Source organism: Myotis brandtii, unplaced genomic scaffold (genome assembly GCF_000412655.1).
Source record: "Myotis brandtii unplaced genomic scaffold, ASM41265v1 scaffold480, whole genome shotgun sequence".
Taxonomy (NCBI): domain Eukaryota; kingdom Metazoa; phylum Chordata; class Mammalia; order Chiroptera; family Vespertilionidae; genus Myotis; species Myotis brandtii.
In genome coordinates, this window is record NW_005368342.1 from 640983 (window position 1) to 661253 (window position 20271).

A 20271-nucleotide genomic window follows, 5' to 3' on the forward strand; every position below is an offset into this window, starting at 1 on the left:
AGAGGGAGAGAGATATAGAAACATCAATGATGAGAAAGAATCATTGATCAGCTGCCTCCTACACTCCCCCTACTGGGGATCCAACCCGAAACCTGGGCATGTGCTCGGACAGGGAATGGAACCTTGACCTCCTGGTTCATAGGTCGACACTCAACCACTGAACAACACCTCCTGGCTCTACTATGCTTTCTCTTAATGCCAAAGGCTCATAGGAACTTAGGAGCCCTAGGGTTCTCAAGTGACTAACTGCTTTATCTCTCTTTTAGTCCATATATCCCAGCCAGATAATGAAATTTGACCACCTCTGTGTATAGATATGGTTTCTGGCTTTCCCACCAGGCTCAGTCAACAACCACTTTGGAGAAAAGCCACATTCCCATGTCATCAACCTTCACTGTTCACTGGGGCAGTGAAAGTTGATGATCTTACCTTTCGTATCTTATATCAGATGTCAGAAAACCTGAAAATCTCACTTGTGTCTCCACTTTGCTGTGTGATCTCAAGGCAGCGCATTTCCTTCTTTCCTTCTCTAGCCTCAGCTTCCCAATCAATCCTGCTTCCCCATCTACAACAAGTTGTGTGGCTTAAATGGCCTCTTTCTTCTCTTGAGCTTTATCATTCTACTAGGAGCCCAGCAGCGCGCCCTGGCCCACCCACCTGCAGTCCTGCCTTGACACCCAAACCTGTCTGCAGAGCTCCAGCGCGCCTGGCCCAGCCTCCAAACCCTCTGGCCGCTTGGAGCCCCGCCCTCAGTCCCTCTAGTGGCCTCGGGCTGGTACCGCCTTCTCTGGGTGCCTCCCCGCTTTTGCCTGTCTACAGAGCAATGCGGCGGCTCCACCCCTTCATGGCGCCGGAGAAGAGCATGGAAGCCTCCCGCCTGCTGCACTGTGCTCCTTCCCCTGGCAGGTGGGCCACGCGGCACTCAGAGTGTGAGCAGTGGGTGGCAAAGGACTTGTGTGTGTGTGTGTGTGGGGGGGGGGGTTGGGCTCTCACCCCTGCCCTCCCTGGCACGGGATGGTCCCGCCTCCTCCTGGCGCCTCCCCGCTTCCACCCTGTCTGGTCTCCAGAGCAATGCCCCAGCTAATATGCTAATGACCTGGTCTTTACCCCTTATGGTGTATCAACCATTCATTAGCATATTAGCTCTTTATTAGTATAGATTAATCAGGTTTTCATAAATGACTAAGAAATACAATCCCATTTACCTCTTGCTGACTTGTGTAACTAGGGACATGTTTAGAAAAGATAAATTGGGGGTAGGGGGTATAAGGCAAGATTAAAAGACTTGCAGGATTCAATGGCAAGGATTCAATTCTAAGTCAATAAGCAGTAAGAACTGCCATCAGGTTTTAGATGGAGAATACAAAATGTTCATGTTGAAATGTGACATTGGCTTTTTATTTTTGCAGAGGATAGAGGGATAGTGTGTGGACAGGAAAGATTGTTTAAAGCACCTCTTATCTCATCCTAGGTATAATAGGGATCAATTAACAATTCTAATTGTTTTTCACATGGTTGCAGAAGAATAGTGTGTCCAGATACAATCAGTGAGAAGTAAGTTCCAAGGAACAATTCACCCCCAGGAGAGAAAGAGACCTACCAAAAATGCTGAAGATCAACAAATAGGGCCAGGATACTAGTGGGGGGAGCAGGGAGAAGACATGGACCAGAGCAGCAACTGGACTTTGCCTGTGTCAATAGCCCCATTGTAGAGGCTCAGAGACCCCAGAATTAAAAGGGAGTTCGGCAGGTACAGACTACACAACTAGTCCCAGGAGTGAACTCTTTAGCTTCTTTTTGCACCATGTTGTCTGGTTCACTAGTGAGATGGGTAAAACTGTGATGAGAGGCAGATTATGAGTGCCAAAATAGTTCCAGGATCTGCAGTATCTCTGAGGAAAAGTTGGACAAATAACTAAAGTGCTATAAAAAAGGAGACATGTGTACTACTATTTGTAATACTTTAAACAAGAAAATAAAAAAAAGGACGCACCTAGAATAGTCCAAAAACAAAATAGATTTCAGAATCAGTAGAGAAGTTTTAATCTATGTAAGCAGTGTCTTCCCTTATGAACACAGAGAAATGAGATGTATATAAATTTTCTACTTCTTTAGGCTCCAGTGCTTGAAGAGATGAGCAATGTCTCTCAGCCTACTGAAGTTCCAAAGTGAGGTAGTAAGGGGGGGGGCAGGAAATATGGTCTTAAATCATAATTAAGGCTAAAAAAATAACAAAAGTATAAAACAGATGACCCTTGGACCGCAGGCTATAAGGAAATCTCAAGACTTGGAAATGAGGCCAAGCTTTGCTTGCTTTCAGGTGAGATGCCCACTCCAGAGGAAAGAGAAACCTCATTTTCTAGTGGGAGAGCATATCTAGATCCTGGTTCCAGGAATAATATCTGTAACTAGGATCCTACCCTTCTACTCTGAGAAGTGGCTCCACCCCTGAGGAAAAAAATCTTTCTTGGCTCCCTTTGACCCCAGACTGCCAGCTCATCTGGCCTGAGCTAGTATTTCTCAAAGATGCCATGCAATAAAGCTTTAAGCAGCATTAAAATAAAGGATGCTAGCCGAAGCCGGTTTGGCTCAGTGGATAGAGCGTCGGCCTGCGGACTGAGGGGTCCCAGGTTCGATTCCGGTCAAGGGCATGTACCTGGATTGCGGGCACATACCCAGTGGGGAGTGTGCAGGAGGCAGCTGATCGATGTTTCTCTCTCATCGATGTTTCTAACTATCTCTCTCCCTTCCTCTCTGAAAAAAATCAATAAAATATATTGAAAAAAATAAAAATAAATAAAAATAAAATAAAGGATGCTAGCTGTGTCTGTGCAGGCGCGAGGGGTCAGGGTCAGACTCAGAAATGGCAGCCTCCATATTCTCCAACCAGCTGATGGCTGCCACCACCCTTAGGAGCCACCCGCCCTGGACAGCACTGCGGGCCGCCGCTCAGGTTCTGGGAAGTTCTAGATTGTTTAACAACCATGGACTCCAAGTACAGCAACAACAAAGGAATTTCTCACTACATGAATATATGAGTACTAGTGGCCCGGTGCATGAAATTCATGCACATTAAAAGGGAATTAATTAGAGGAAATATTTTAATATTGCTATTTGCCCTTTCTCTATAATAGAAGTGTCAGAGATGAAAGAAAATTAGTAAAATGTATATGAAAATCTTCCTCCTGTCAGAGTCTGGGGCACACCACGGGACCCAGAGTCAAGTCCCTGCACACCCACGTGCAACTCAAAATTGTGTGAGACTTGCCCTGACCGGTTTGGCTCAGTGGATAGAGCGTCAGCCTGCGGACTCAAGGGTCCCAGGTTCGATTCCAGTCAAGGGCATGTACCTTGGTTGCGGGCACATATCCAGTGGGGAGTGTGCAAGAGGCAGCTGATCGATGTTTCTCTCTCATCAATGTTTCTAACTCTCTATCCTTCTCCCTTCCTCTCTGTAAAAAATCAATAAAATATATTTTTAAAAAAATTGCGTGAGACCCAGAACCGGCTAGCCCCACCCCCATTGGGCGAGATCCAAACCCTCTGGCCCCACCCCTGTCAAGCCCCACCGGATGGGGGGGACACAGCCTCAGGTCCCCCATCAAGCCCCACTGGGTGGGGGGCTTGGCCTCAGGTCCCCCGGCCCAGGGCGGGGGGTGCGGCCTCAGGTCTCCATCAAGCCCTGCCAGGTGGGGAGCGTGGTCTCAGGTCCCCCAGCCTGGCCCGGTGCCACACAGCCTCAGGTCCCTGTTGATCGCTCATTATGGCTTGTTACAGAAACCTCACCTCTGCTGTGGGTGCAGCCATCTTGTGTTACGGAAACCCTGCCTCCGCTGTGGGCGCAGCCATCTTGTGGCAGTGTGAGGGAGTGAGGGTCAATTTGCATATTACCTCTTTATTGTATAGCATGGAATTGTTGCAAGAAGCTGGAGTCGCTATTCCCAAAGGACATGTGGCTAAGTCACCAGATGAAGCTTATGCAATTGCCAAAAAATTAGTTTCAAAAGATGTTGTGATAAAGGCACAGGTTTTAGCTGGTGGTAGAGGAAAAGGAACATTTGAAAGTGGTCTCAAAGGAGGAGTGAAGATAGTTTTCTCTCCAGAAGAAGCAAAAGCTGTTTCCTCACAAATGATTGGGGGAAAGTTATTTACCAAGCAAACAGGAGAAAAGGGCAGAATTTGCAATCAAGTGTTGGTTTGTGAGCAAAGATATCCCAGGAGAGAATACTACTTTGCAATAACAATGGAAAGGTCATTTCAAGGTCCTGTATTAATAGGAAGTTCTCAAGGTGGTGTCAACATTGAAGATGTTCCTGCAGAGACTCCTGAAGCCACAGTTAAAGAACCTATTGATATTGTAGAAGGCATCAAAAAGGAACCAGCTTACCGGCTTGCACAGAAGATGGGATTTGCACCTAATGTGCAGAAAACATGGTCCAGCTTTACAACCTTTTTCTGAAATATGATGCAACCATGGTAGAAATAAATCCTATGGTAGAGGATTCAGATGGAGCTGTGCTGTGTATGGATGCGAAGATCAATTTTGATTCTAATTCAGCTTATTGCCAGAAGAAAATCTTTGATCTCCAGGACTGGACTCAGGAAGATGAAAGGGACAAAGATGCAGCTAAGTCAGATATCAACTACATTGGCCTAGATGGGAATATAGGCTGTCTAGTAAATGGTGCTGGTTTGGCTATGGCCACAATGGATATAATAAAACTTCATGGAGGGACTCCAGCCAACTTTCTTGATGTTGGTGGTGGTGCCACAGTCCATCAAGTAACAAAACCATTTAAACTTATCACTTCAGACAAAAAGGTACCAGCTATTCTGGTCAACATTTTTGGAGAAATCATGAGGTATGATGTTATTGCACAGGGTATAGTCATGGCAGTAAAAGATTTGGAAATTAAAATACCTATTGTGGTACGGTTACAAGGTACATGAGTGGATGATGCTAGGGCACTGATAACTGACAGTGGACTTAAAATTCTTGCTTGTGATGACTTGGATGAAGCTGCTAAAATGGTTGTAAAGCTCTCTGAAATAGTGAACTTAGCCAAACAAGCCCAGGTGGATGTGAAATTTCAGTTGCCAATCTGATCTGAGAATCCAGTGGATGGCTGAAGGTTTTAAATGTTCTATAATCATTAAAAATACTGTGTTCTGTATTATTATTGTTCCTTTTCTCATTAATGGGTGAAAATTATAATTGCCATATAGGCATAAAAACTTTTAAAAGCATTTGATCTGCATTTAATTCTATTGAGAATGGGCTGTTTGTATAAAGAATGTGTAATGCAGTTATCTAGTTTCTTTTGTTGCAGCCTCCTTTTTCACTTCTACAGGATGCCATTTGCAATATGCCAGTTTATTTTTGTTGGATACAACGTTCTTCATTAATATGAGTCCTATGAATAAAATAAATCTGAAGATAAAGCTTTATTCTTTAGTGTTAGAAATATTATATCTAATAACTAGCCTTATTAGTAGAGCAATGTATTAAAACAATGTTTTATATAAGAAGTGTTTATTTTCAACACCAAATACCTAACTAAATATATCAATCACTATTTATAAACAAAGCTTTCAAACACTCCTCAGAATATTCTTTTAAATATTTCAGTGAAGTAACTTAATTATTTGAACATTATCTTAATTGTTACAAAACACCGATAACTGCAAGTCTTCATGATCCTGTGGTATTGAGAAGAACCTATAGGGTTTCACCAAATAAAGGCATATATACTAAGGACTTGTCATACTAAATTAACAATGTCAATTTAAGTTAATAAAAATCTGGATAATGTTAATAAATAATGGATTAATGTTTTCTTTTTTTAAGTAAGCACAGTAGAAGGAAGGTGTTGTGTTTATTACTGCACCAAACACCTCTAGGAACTGATTTGTAGATCATGTACTGAGGCAGGACATTACCTTACATATTATTAAGCTGCCTATGGATATTTCACTTGAATTCTGTTTATGTGTGCCATCTCGTACCTTCTCCAAAGATAACACTTTGTCCTTTGTGTCTCTATGTGTGTGTGTATAATCTTTTTTCACTGCATAAAACAGTGATAACTATTAATAGTGTTAATACTATGTGATATTAATAGTGTATATACCATGGAAGGAAATATCAGCCAAGCAGTAGACTATGAGTGCAGTAGTGATGAATTTGAGGACTTCTACTTATTTGGATGGTCATAAAGTTTGATCAGATATACATACTGTGAGAGGTATCATACATAGCATAGTGATTATGAGCACAGAATTTGAAAGTCGACCATCTGGCTTGAATCTTGGCTCCACTGCTTACTAGCTATATGAGTTTGAGCAAGTTTCTAAATTTCAGTGTACCTCTGTTTCCTTAGCTCCTTTCTCATTCTCTAAAATTATTTAATGGGGGAGAGGGAGAGAAAATTATTTGAGAGAACATATAAAATATATACTCAAACCATCTACATGAATATCACTATCTGTCCAAGTTGATCATTTATTTACCTACCTACCTATCTTCCCTGCCATATTAAAGACTAAATGGAACCACAAAAAAAATAAATAAATAAATAAAGGATGCACATACCCAGGGACCAAAAGGAGGGAGCAAAGCAGGGGATGATATAAATAGATGGTTGCAAGCCAGAATTTCTTTAAAGCCTCAGGTTTAGTCTTAATCATTTGTTGTAAATTTTACAGTCTACTGTTTAAATAATGATGTTTTAAAAATGAAATAGGTAGCATCTATAAGTAAAATTGCTGCTCCCAGATACTAAATCCCATTCATCCCACAGCAATGTGTACCTCCTAGATTCTGACACATATACTATAGGGACTAGGGTTTCAGTTTGTAAGACATGGGTTGTGGATTATATTCAGCCCTACAATACAAATCCCTCAAAGAGACGCTGGAGTACTATAGCAGTGGTCGGCAAACTGTGGCCCCTTGAGTGTGGCTCTTCCACAAAATACCACGAGCGGGCACGCATGTACAGTGCGATTGAAACTTTGTGGCCACACTCAAGGGGCCAAAGAGCCGCATGTGGCTTGAGAGCCGCAGTTTGCCGACCACTGTACTATAGGGTTCAAGCAGCATAAACTGGAAAACTGGGACCCAGTGAGGGGAAGAGATTTACCTCTGAGAAAATCTTCCCTAATTACCTGAAGTATTTGGATGTAAGAAAGAACCCCCTTTTGCCTCTCTTTCTTATGTGAAGGCTGCCTATATCTGAGGTCTGTGGAGGAAAGGGGAGATCAGGTCAGTTCTGAAGCCTAGAGCACCTCCTCCCTATATACCCAATGCATCTATCTAATTAAACAAATTAGTGACAGAATCAGCCACTTCAGAAGCCCAGAGCAGGGTCAGAAAGCAAGGCTGAAGCTTCAAGAGGAAAGGTGTGTGAGGAATTACTTGTAAAACTGCGTCAATGCCCAAACACCTGAAGCCCATTGAGATCCCATTACAGGCTTGGCAGCAGCTACATCAGCCACCCACCTAAAAGCAAATCAATGCACAACTGTAAAGTTTCAGGAGGGGTTACTGCCATTAACTTATGCTACTCCACACTGCCTGTGCTCAAATGGCCGCCTGCTCTATACCACAAAACATACTCGGCTAGAGTTCTAAGTTTAGGGACCAAACTTTCCTCCCCTCACAATGGGAACACGCAAAGAAAAAGGAGGCCACAGAGGACACAGCTGACAAAAGGCACTGGGAAACTGAAAATGGTATGTGGCTTGATTCAAGGCATTCTACTACTTCCTAGCTATCTGACCTTAAACAGGCCTTTTTTTTCCCCTCTCTAAGCCTCAGTTACTTATCTAAAAGATGGAGACATTACAATTGTAATAATAGATATCCGTAATTTTATAAAATAAAATGCAAGAAAAAAAAGGGCTGCTGCCTTCAATGCAGAGTCCACAAATCTTAATGACTTTACTGAGTCAGAAAAGCTACCTGGTTTCATGGCTCTCTTATCTGAACTTCCAGGGCAATTTTCACCTACTTATTTAGCCTTTAATAAGAATAACCAACATTAGAATGCCTGCTATGCACCAGGTACTTTGCTTATTTGGGGATTAAATAAACCACAAAAATATCTGAGATTAGTGTGATTACCATTTTACTGAGGAAAGTAAAGTCTTAAGAGGTTAAATGAGCCATCCATGTTCACACAGTTAAATAGAGCAGCAATTTTCAACCAGTGTGCTGCAAGAATTTTTAAAACATGCAAACCTGACTGGTCAGGGGCACTGACCGCTTTTCCCTTAGATTGTCAAATTTTAAAAAATTACAACAGCCAACACAACAATAGCCATCCCGTGTGAATGAATCAAAGCTATACCTATTTTTGCCCTAGCTGGTTTGGCTCAGTGGATAGAGCATCGGCCTGTGGACTGAAAGATCCAGGTTCGATTCTGGTCAAGGGCACATGCCTGGGTTTCAGGCTCAATCCCCAGTAAGGGGCGTGCAGGAGGCAGCCAGTCAATGATTCTCTCTCATAATTGGTGTTTCTATTTCCCTCTCCCTCTCTCTTCTTCCCTGAAATCAATAAAAATATATTTAAAAACAAAACAACAAGAAACTACACCTATTTTTTTTGTCAGATTGGCAAAAAATATATGTGTGTGTGGGTTTTTTTAAATTTTTTTTTTTTTGCTGTGCTGCAGAATTTTAGTAATGAGTTAATGTGTGCCTGAGATGAAAAAGGTTGAAAATCACTGAAATAAGAACAGAATTTGAACCCAAGGCCAACAGCGAATCCCATGCTCTATACACCATCTCTGTATACAACCTGAGCTTCAAAAGTGTTTCCTTCATTCTAAGTGGGGCAGAGTTGCATTTATTTCCCTTAAGGGCAGAGATAGTGTTTGATGGGTGTAGAGATCTTTCCTGATACACAGTAGACTTTCAGTCATTATTGAGTCAGCCAATGAATAGATGAATGAATGGATGCTCTGAGGTCTCACCTCTTTTCAAGAGCTTACAATCTTGAGGGAAGGGGGTAGGTAAAGTTAGACTAGAGGCCCAGCTGGTGTGGCTCCATGGTTGAGCATCGATCTATGAACCAGAAGGTCATGGTTTGATTCCCGATGAGGGCACATGCCCAGGTTGCGGACTTGATCCCTGGTAGGGGGACATGCAGAAAGCGAGATCAATGATTCTCTCTCATCATTGATGTTTCTATCTCTCTCTCCCTTTCCCTTCCTCTCTGAAACAAATTATATATATATTTAAAGACAATTGCATTCTTAAAAAAAAAAAAGTTAGACTAGTGGTAGAGCTAGAGCCCCTGGCTGGGAAGGAGCCAAGCAAAGGTTTCTCAAAGTGGAATTCATGGTGGTGGCACTGCCCCCTAGTGTCATCTAGGTAATCAAGAACCATCTGAAGAACTCTAGGCTTTAGACAGGGAGTTAAGTGACAGAATGCTGTTGTAAAACATGTTCTCTCCCCTTCTTACCTGTGAGCACACTCATAAGAAGAAACAAAGGTAAAGTGGAGGAACTATGAACCTCAATTCCATTTCTCAGCAGTCCTTGGGCCTCCTCAAGGTATGGCTTCCCATAATTACCTGTTGTTTATTGCTGGTACCAACAAGGTGCTTCCTCTCCAGTTGGCTTCCTCTCTGATCATCAGCTAGATAATCGCTTGGTTCCAGGATGGCCCTAGAGCTTTTGTCAACCCTCCCAAGGGTCCAACTCCTTCCTCCTAGGCCCAGTTCCATAGGGAGGGCCTCCTTGAATGATAGGTCTCAAAGGCCAGACAATGAATTTCCGTATGCCTCATCAATTTAGTGGGAAGAGAGTATACCCCCAATAGCCTGTGAACACATCCTTCTGTGGATTCCTGCCTAGACTTGCCTTGGCCCCAAAAGTGTCAGATGCTCAATTCCTTCTCTGAGTTCAAATCTTTTTCCTGGAAGATTTTTTAAATAGATTTTAGAGAGAGGAAGGGAGAGAGAGAGAGAGAGACAGAGAGAGAGAGAGAGAGAAGAGAGAAACACCAATCAGTTGCTTCCCACACATGCCCTGACCAGGAATCGAAACTGCAACCTGGGTATGTACCCTAAGGGAATCAAACCCACCACATTTTGGTTTATGGGGCAACACTCCAACCAACTGAGCCACATCAGCCAGGGTTTCCTTGTAGTTTTCACCTATGGATTTCCTTCTGATCTCACAGAACGACTGCCCCTCTCCTTCCTAAGAGAGATCTTCAGAGACCCCAACAAAAGAATACATCTTCTCTTGATTGTTCTCCAAGCCACACAGCCTCATTTACCCTAAGCAGAGTAGTGTAGTGAGGAAAAGTTTAAATATTGCAGTCAAATCTTTATTTTTGGAACTCCATATAACAACTTATAGACTAAATAACATAGAGCGTGTTCTTCACTTATCTTAGGAAAGATCATTGTGAGAATTAAAGCACTTAGCCAGGGCTACTCCATAGTAGGTGCTCAGTAAATGATATTTCTCAAAACATCACTGATCTTCCAGATGGGAAGTCATAAACTTCTTGGTTTTCTGCCTTTCCTTTCCTCAACCAGTATGAAAGATTCAAGTCTCTCAAAGGCTTTCTTTGGGAAGTAGTATCTTTCAGAACTAGCATATCAATCTGGCCAGGGCTCCTTACCAGCTGGGCTTCCCTCAGAACCACACCCACAGTACACAAACCAAACCAACACTTCTTGTAAACAAAGAATTGCTGGTCTTGTAGTTTTCTGAAATTAATAAACTTTTTTGCTTAGGGATTTTCCTGCCCTAGGCTCTAAATTATGCCTTTCTCACCCTCCACAACTATCCTCCCTCCAATGCAAATGAACAAAGCCTCCAGTGTTGAGGGCAGGCAATGGCTTGAGAAGGGTAGGGTATAAAACCAGGGCTCTGGGAAGAAGTCTGGGTAAAGTCTGAAGAAGCCTCTGGTTCCCAGCTGCACCATAAATCCACACTGACTGATACTCTTCCCTCTATAGCAGTTGCTCAGAATGATATTGCTTTCTGAAGCAAAGGTCCAAACAGCCTTCTAGTATATGGACACTTTCTCCCTTTTGTTCCAGAGACATTAAGAAGCCTGTCCAGGAAGAAATATTCCACATTCCAGGTAACTTCCCCTCCCTGCCCCCCACATATGCCAACTGCTAAGCATACTTAAGTGAGGCATTCCCCTCCTTTTTATAGAAAGGGGCCATATGAACTCCAAACAGTGGGTTAGAAATGGGAAAGATATGGAATGCAGAAACAAATGCTGGAGATAAATTTTTGAAGGATAACCAGACTTGAGAGATCAGTTAGACATTGTACAGATGGGTAAACTGAGGCCCAAAGAAGGAAGAGGTTTGTGTAAGGTATCAGGAGAACTAGCAGTAGAGCCAGCCCTAGGGCCCAATATTTCTAACTTTCTATCCAGTGCCCTTTCAATTTCACCAGATTGTTTCTTTAAAAGTTCTCCAATATAAAACCTTCATATAAGGGGAGAATGAAAAGCTTTGATATAATCAAAATGCATTCAGTCATTCCAGACTAGCACTTGTAATCACTTGTAAGCTATGTGAATGTCAGCATATTACTTTAATTGTAGTAAATGTGTGTTTAAATGTTCCTCTGACTAGTTTGTAATTTTACAAATTAAATATTAATGATGACCCTTCACTATTCAAAACAAAACAAAACTCCAAAGAAGAAGCAAATTACAGCTAAATTCAAAGTTATATACTCTGAGGATCTTCAAGCCCCAACTCTATGTGATTAACAAGATAAGAAGTTCCATGGCATTTGGGAGTTATCATTTATTACATCTCTGCTAACGCTTGCTGGGTTAGTTCAGCTGGTTAGAGCACCATCCCGATACACCAAGGCTGCAGGTTCGATCCCCAGTCAGGGCACATACAAGAATCAACCAATGAATACATAAATAAATAGAACAACAAATCAATGTGTCTCTCCCTTCCTCTCTCACTCTCTCTTCCCTATTTGTATTTCCTTATTGTTTTTCTCAGCTATTTCTAATTTATCCTTTTGAATTTTATGTATCATTATAAACTACTATAACAAATTTTTGGCTAACAAGTGAGATATAAATAATATACTCTTTTCATAACCTCAAAAAAGCCTTTTAGTTAGGTATTAGACCAACATTTTTTTGGGGGGGGGGGGGGATGAAAATACCAACCAGGAGAGGTTCAATAATTTCCACAAGGCCTAGCTAGGAAAATGAAGATTCTGTTTCCTCATCTGTAAAATGGGGCCAGTACTAATTTCTATACTCAAGGGCTTTGTGATAGTCAAATCATATAGTATACAAAATGTCTATCACAGTACCTGGCATAAAGTAAACCCTGAACAAACATTATCTCTCATCTGTATTCATCATAAACAATAATTTTTTTCAGTCTACCATGTGACATCAGGGACTTGAAGGGGCATGCCCAACCAAGCTTTCCTCAGATTTCCAGCAATCCCTTCCTTCCTTTTACAAGGAGAGCTTGATAGAAAACAGCCCCTTACCATCACTATCCTCTCCTTGTCTTTCCCCTCACCACTCAGAGATATCATAGGAATAGACTCATCTCATTTAAATATAACATATTTTGTCTTTCTTCCTTCCCTTCCCAACTCTAGGGAAGTTCTCAGACTATAGAGGGACTCTGAGGGCAAAGGAAAAAGGGAAGCAAGAGTGCTTGGAAAATGCATCAAGGTAATATATAATCCTAACATCCTGGACAATGTCAGACCACCACCTCACCAGAGGCTGGTGAAGAAAAGGAATAATAGCTTATCTAGAAGAATCCCAGCCACTGGAAATGGGAACCACATTTTCACTCCTGAAAGTCTGGTCACAGATGAGACATTCCCTTGGTCCTTGGAGAGTCTTTGAATGTTGAAAGATTCTGTGGCCCCCACCTGGCTATTATATAGTACATCCCTTCTGATAATGATGATTTTCAGCAAAGGGATACCACTTGAATTGGAAACAGGAATAACCACATCAATATCATCTCCATGGCATAACTACAGGAGATGAAACACCCTCCTATTGCATTCATCATCTTCAAGAGTGTTATAAATCCCAATATTCCTTTGAGAGAAATGTACATAGAGCATACAACCTCAGCGATAATAAGTTAGTTTCTGTGTACAAGGAAACAACAATGAATATGTGACAGAAGCCATGTGGTGCAGTAACAAGACTGTGGGGTTTAATCCCAGCCAGATGCCAGCTGGATGCAATTAAGTTATTTAATTTCTTAGCCTCATCATTAAAATGGAGAACAGATCACTTACCTTCTTCAGAGTGTGCTAACATATTTATTTTCTTAATTTCATTTTTCAATTGTAGTTTACATTCAATATTATTTTGTATTAGTTTCAGTTGTATGACATAGTGGTTAGATAATTATATACTTTACAAAATGTTCCCTTGATATTTCAAGTTCCCACCTACCTACCTGGCACCACATATAGTTACTACAATAATATTGACTATATTTCCCATGCTGTACTTTACATCCCTGTGACTATTTTGTAACTACCAATTTTTTTTAAATATATTTCTTTATTGATTTCAGAGAGGAAGGAAGAGGGAGAGAGAGATAGAAACATCAATGATGAGAGAGAATCACCGATCGGCTGCCTCTTGCACGCCCCCCACTGGGGATCGAGCCCACAACCCAGGTATGTGCCCTTGGCCAGAATTGAACCCGGGACCCTTCAGTCCACAGGCCAACGCTCTATCGACTGAGTCAGACCGGCTAGGGCTCAATTTCTACTTTATCCCTTCACCTTTTTCACCCAGTACCTGCCCCCAAACCATCTTCCCTCATTTTTAGAGCATATAGCACAGAATAATACCCCACTTGCTTCTCCATTCTGCCATGTTCATGATCAAGGATAGAATTAATCGGAGCCATCCAAGGTGCAGGTTGGCAAAGTTAAACTTTGTCTTCTTATTATTAAGGCCAGGGTTAGCCTTTGTCTTGACCTATCTTAGAGGAGTGAGTAGGAAAAGAAATTCTCAAGAAGCAGGCATTGTGGTGGGAGCAATTAAGAGAAGTGAAAGAGGCTTAAGGGCAACAGGTTCATCCCTTACCTGGTCAAACAACTGCTTGCCGGTGGTATTGGGCTGGATGGCAAACTCCAGTTCTGCATCCATGGTGGTCACACGTACATTGATCTAGGATGGATCAAAGGAGACAAGTTAGTTGTCTGGGTCTGTGCTCAGCAGAGCCTGGGACAAGTGTATCTGCTCAACCACAGAAGAGGGAACTAGGTGCTAAGAACCTGAGCAATTTATTTTACTTGAAATATGTTTTTATTGATTTTTAGAAAGAGAGAGAAAAGAAGAGAAAGATAGAAACATCGATGAGAGAGGAACATCATTGATCGGCTGCCTCCTTCATGTCCCCTACTGGGGATTGATCTCGCAACCCTAGCATATGCCCTGACCAGGAATTGAACCAATGACCTCTTGGTTCCTGGGTCAACACTCAACCACTGGGCTATACCAGCTGGGCAGAACCTGAGCAATTTAGATATTGGTGGCAAGGAAGGGAGAATATTGGAGGAAACAAACAATAACACAGCCCCTGCTTCCAACCAGCTTACTACTAAAGACAAAACAACATAGCAACAAAGCAATGCTTACCAAGGGGCAAACAAATTTACAGCTTACTATCAAGAGGAAGCAAGTGCTGACTGTATTTCTTCCAGGAAGCCTTCCCCACCTACTCTAGCCAGCCCCTACTCTAGTCTGCAGCATCCTCTTTACATCTCTGATTTACAGCCTGGATTTTCTGAAGCATTGGTCTTTGCAACACGAAATAAAGGACAGGATAAAGAACACTGCATTCCAAGCCTAGCACTACAACTGACTTAATCTATAACCTTGCATATATCTTATGCCCTTCCTGGACTTTAGTTCCCCTCATCTGTTCTAGGGCAGGAATGGAGATAAAGATCAGTCACAAACACTAGGTGATATCCAAGAACCATTTTGGTACTGATACTAACTTGCATTGCTAATACTTCTTGTATTTATGTCTCACTGGTCTCCTTAGGTGCAAGACAGGAAAGAAGCCTCAGCAGAGGTAGGTGTATTAAAGAGGTGCTCCCAAAGCCAAGTCAGCAGACAGAAAAGGAACAGAGAGAGGCCCAGATTTTAAAAACAAAAACAAAAACAGGCAGCCATTCGCAGGATTTCATAGTGAAAAGAATTCTATGGACAAAAGAAGCAGGTTTAGAGAATCTTAGGAATAAAGAGGGTCCATGGGGGAAGAATGCATAGGTGAGGGCTTGGAGCCACTAAAAGGCATACGTTCACAGAGAATAGAAAAGTGCCACAGGATAAAGGGAGAGGAAGACATACTTTCACAGAGAATAGAGAAATGTTGACAAATACTGGAAAAAGGGAAACATGTTCACAGGAGATAGAGGAATGTTGCAAAATAAGGGGGAGAGAAAGAGGAGGGTACTACATGGGTTTTGGACTTTGAAGCTGATATTCTGCAAAAGAGTGACCAATTAGAAAAGCGCAAAGTCATAAAATGGGGAAAGGGTCCAATTAGAAGGGAACATGAAGAGACAAAGAACTACAGCAATTATAAACCTTAGAAAAAGGGGCTTAGTTGGTTACCCCCTTGGGAACCCTTCCCTGCGTGGGAGTCTGTATTTGCTTCCAATAAATTTCCACCCTTTTACTAACAAGTCCTTTTAATTCGCAAATTTTATTCTTCAAACTTCATGAGGCTAGAACCTACAAGGGGGAGATCCACTCCCCAACCTCCACGTTTCAATAGGCGTTAGCAAAAGTACCCTCCACCTTTATGAATAGATCCCTTAGCCCAAGTCAATGATAGCTGAAATTTCATCAGTACAGATTTGTTCCTTTGGCTGAAAACTTGGGTAGTTTTCAGGTGGTAATAATAGTAATAGCAACAATAAGTAGCAGCTTTCATGTATGAAGACTTACTAGTCACTATGCACTTCATATACACCACCCAATTTAATATCAACAATCACCCTGCCCTGACTGGTTTGGCTCAGTGGATAGAGCGTCGGCCTATGGACTGAAGGGTCCCGGGTTCAATTCCAGTCAAGTGCATGTACCTTGGTTGCAGGCACATCCCCAGTAGGAGGTGTGCAGGAGGCAGCTGATCGATGTTTCTCTTTCATCGATGTTTCTAACTCTATCCCTCTCCCTTCCTCTCTGTAAAAAAATAAATAAAATATATTTAAAAAACAAACAAAAAAACAATCACCCTGTGTAGTAGAGAGTATCATCTCCACATTGAGGATGAAGAAGTAGATATTTGTCTAAAGTCACATTACTAGTGAGGAAGACATGGTTTGAATTTAGATCGAGGTCCAAACCTCAAATTTAAGCCAATATGCTACATACCTCTTACATAAAAATGTAAAATGTCTCTCACTAAAAGAAATCAAGATCTTTTTAAAATTGTTTGACATTTTACTTAAGTACTCTATATGGCACAACCACAAGATAGCTTGTTATCCTATCTAATAAAGACGGAATGTACAAATTGACCATCACTTCACAACAAAGATGGTGGCACCCACAGCCAATAAGGAAGGAATATGCAAATTGATGCGACAAAGATGGTGGCCAGGACGCTCCGGGCCTCTGGGCAGTGTGCGAAGGCGGAAGGCAGCTCCAGGCCAGAGCAAAGGCAGAAAGGCGGCTCCAGGCCGGAGTGAAGGCAGAAAGGCGGCTCTAAGGCAGTGCCAACAGCCAGGGGAAGGAAGGCCTATTCTTGCACAAATCTTCGTGCATAGGGCCTCTAGTATGATCTTATAAAATGTTTATGAAGAGTATTTTATACCCAGAGAAAATACCTCAGTAATATGAAGTGAGGAAGAGTAAGTACCAAGATTGCATGAACTCAATTTTGTAAAAACTATGCATAGAGAGATGATTGGAATCATGTCCAAGTGTTAGTTAGGCTTAGTTTTAGGGTGGTGATCTTATGAGAGTGTTCTACATTTTCTAGGATGCTGACTTACTATTTATACTATTGGTGGGGGGGAGAGACTAAAAGTAGAATTGTCAAATATGCAAATCCCCATGGAATGGGTAACACATTAAGCCTTATCAGTCTTTGACACCTCTAGGTCTTTCCTGAGCCCAGGGGTCAGTTAGTGGGGGAAGTGGAGGCCAGACAGCCATTTTGCTAGCTAAACAATTCAATGAGGACCAGGCCTGGGGAACAACTTTGTAAATAAATCTCACGAGGGAGCCAGGGAGGAAATCTATTTCAGGAATGACAATGGGACAGGAAAGGCCCTGAAGGCAGGAACAAGTTAAGGCAAGTACCCTAGTGGGAGGCAATGGGCAAGGTTAGCCACCTAGACTCAGTGTTACCCTAGGCTTCTTGCCAATCCAGTGACCTCCTTAGAATAGGGCCTCATAAGGTAGGGGGAACGAGGCCCAATGTGCTGAAATTTGGCCTCAACATCTAGCCTCAAATCACCATTGAGCTGGGTCAAGAGAGACCTCAAAACACCAATGATTGAGGGAATAGGAAAAAGCAGAAATGGGACAGTGAGTCTTTTAGTACACTAGACTTCATTCTCACCTCAAGGTTTCTGTTTTACTTAGAGTTACCACTCCAATACCCAAGGCTATGTTAACACACAAGATGTTGGCTAAGTGAACAATACTAAGAAAGGGGATATAAGAGACACATATAGCATAGCATACAGATTCAGAAGTGGGAACATTTTACATCTTGACCTTTTTTGTGACATGGGCCATTCTTGGCAGTATGGTGAATTCTATGGAACCCTTCTCAGAATATTTGTAAATACATGAAAAAGTATATAAAAAGAAGCCAATTATATTGAAATAGTTATCAAAACTTACTATGTGCTTTATTATAATTTTAAGTAATTACCTAGGACTTGACCTTATTAGTTATTACTGCTATAATTTCAACTTTGTGTTGAGCATACATAATATTTTGAGAAAGCTACAATAACTAAATTGTGATATAAAAGTACCTTTGATTTCCATTGGTAACAAAGTCACAGATATTGCCATTACTACTTTTTTTGTCCTACATTCATAATTGAAAGAAGGGCTACATTTCATCAGTGAGAAGTTAGTGAAAACCAATATGTAATTTTTCTCCTTCCAAATCAGATACATCTGATAAGAGGTTAATATCCTTCATACTTCATATCATATCCATGGATCCCATGGGGAGACCCAAGGATCCCAGGTTAAAGAGCTTCCTATAAATTTTCGTTTACCCAGTATTAATGGAACACTATGTTTAAGGAACTATGAGTTAGAGTAGAGATGTAGGACCAATTCCTGACCCCAACACACTTACTGAATAATAGAAAACTGTTAAATAAAAGAAAAACATCCTGAGAAGTGCTGTAGTAGAACAGAAAAAACCTTTTGTGGAAAGAAAATACCACAGTTCAGTGGTATTTGCACTGATCTCTAAGGATAAGATGGATTCTGAAAAAGGGAGACTGTGAGAATGGGGGTAAGAGTACCCAAATGTCCTAGGTAGAGATGTGTGATGCCCCAGAGGAGGCAGAGATGCAATGGCCTGCATAGAAGCAGACATGCAGGCCTACTCCAGGGTGAATGAGGCTGACAGAGTGAAGAGTAGGCAAGAAACTGGGAAGGTAAGTAGGTGGAGGGCTTTAAAGTCTATACTAGAAAGCTTGGCCTTAATCATGTTAGCAATGGCCAGGCAGCATGGAGGTCCTGAGCAGAGTGGTGCCAAATCTGAACAGGATTTTTTGGAAGAAAGCACCAAGGGAAGAAACTGAGGAAAGGGATGGGACTCCAGGGCCACATTCCACAGCCTATGAGTTCTCTTTAATAAACACTATTGGGAAGGTTTGTTCAAAGTAAATAAGCCAGTGTCTCTTGCATATCATGTCAGTCAGGGGTTATGTCAATTTAGCATCTTCAAGGCTTAGCCCATAGGCCCAAATATTGAACAAAAATATTTGTTAAAGAAAAGAGATTAAGAAGTACAAATTGGCAGTTACAAAATAGCCACGGGGATGTAAAGTACAACATAGGGAATAAAGTCTCTTTAATACATGGTGTTGGGAAATTTGGACAGGTACATGAAAAAAAAAATGAAACTAGATCACCAATGACACCATACTCAAGAATAAACTCAAGATGGATAAAAGACTTAAATGTAAGTTGTGAAGCCATAAAAATCCTAGAAGAAACCATCTCAGACATCTCTCATAGCAATGGTTGCTGATACTTCTCCTAGGGCAAGGGAAACTAAGGAGAAAATAAACAAATGGGACTACATCAAAATAAAAAGCTTCTACAAAGCAAAATAAACCATCAACAAAACAACAAGAAAGCCCACTGCATGGGAGAACATATTTGCCAATGATACATCTGATAAGGGGTTAATATCCAAAATATGTAAGGAACTCATACAATTTAACAAAGTAAGACAAAAAATCCAATTAAAAAATGGGCAGAGGACCTAAATAGACACTTCTCCAAAGTAAACATACAGATGGCCAAGTGACATATGAAAAAATGCTCAAAGTCACTAACCATCAGAGAGATGCAAATTAAAATGACAATGAGGTATCACCTCACACCTGTCAGAATGGCTACCATCAACAAATTACAAGTGCTGGCGAGGATGTGGAGAAAAGGGAACCCTAGTATGCTGCTGGTGGGAATGCAGATTGGCACAGCCAATATGGAAAACAGTATGGAGTTTGCTCAAAAAATTAAACATGGAGGAGAAACCAAGATGACATAGGTAAACACGTGAAATTGCTGCCTCCCACAACCACTTCAAAAAAAAATAAATAAATAAAATACAAAACCGACATCATCCAGAACCACAGGAAGGCTGGCTGAGTGGAAATTCTACAACTAGAAGGAAAGAGAAAAGCACACTGAGACTCAGAGGAGGTGCAGAAGTGAAGTGCAGAGGTACAGAGGCGCGCGAGGAAAGGGCTGGCAACTGAGGACACGGTTGTCTTTTTCAATCGGGAGGGAGACACAAACTCCCAACTGATCTGAACTCCAGTTCTGGGCGAGTCTCTGGGGACCCAAACTCTACAGGGAGAAACTGGACTGTCTGGCATCGGTCAGAACTTGAGGGCGGCTTTCTCTCAGAGGTGCTTGCAGCGATTACCTCGGGACACTGAGACGCGGGGCCTCTTAGAGCAGGACTGAGCATCAGCCATAGCTGTTTGTTCCACCCTGTTGATTCCCTGAGACCCCGCCCCACCCAAGCTGTG

General features: G+C 41.8%; 2 protein-coding genes and 1 pseudogene across 2 annotated transcripts in view; 2 read left to right on the plus strand and 1 right to left on the minus strand.

Moving 5' to 3' along the window:
* MSN (moesin) overlaps positions 1 to 20271 on the minus strand; it is an 84454-nt gene that overhangs the window by 15775 nt on the left and 48408 nt on the right. The window contains exon 2 of the mRNA XM_005876172.1: positions 14093 to 14176. Coding sequence (XP_005876234.1) covers positions 14093 to 14176 — 84 coding nt within the window. The remainder of the gene's footprint in view (positions 1 to 14092; positions 14177 to 20271) is intronic.
* LOC102260438 (succinyl-CoA ligase [ADP-forming] subunit beta, mitochondrial-like) lies at positions 2827 to 5823 on the plus strand. Its single transcript, XM_014547670.1, is given in 3 exon segments — positions 2827 to 3037; positions 3905 to 4418; positions 4421 to 5823. Coding segments are annotated over 3 exon segments (1374 nt in total). The 5' UTR covers positions 2827 to 2863; the 3' UTR covers positions 5107 to 5823.
* LOC102263846 overlaps positions 18577 to 20271 on the plus strand; it is a 19927-nt pseudogene continuing 18232 nt past the window's right edge.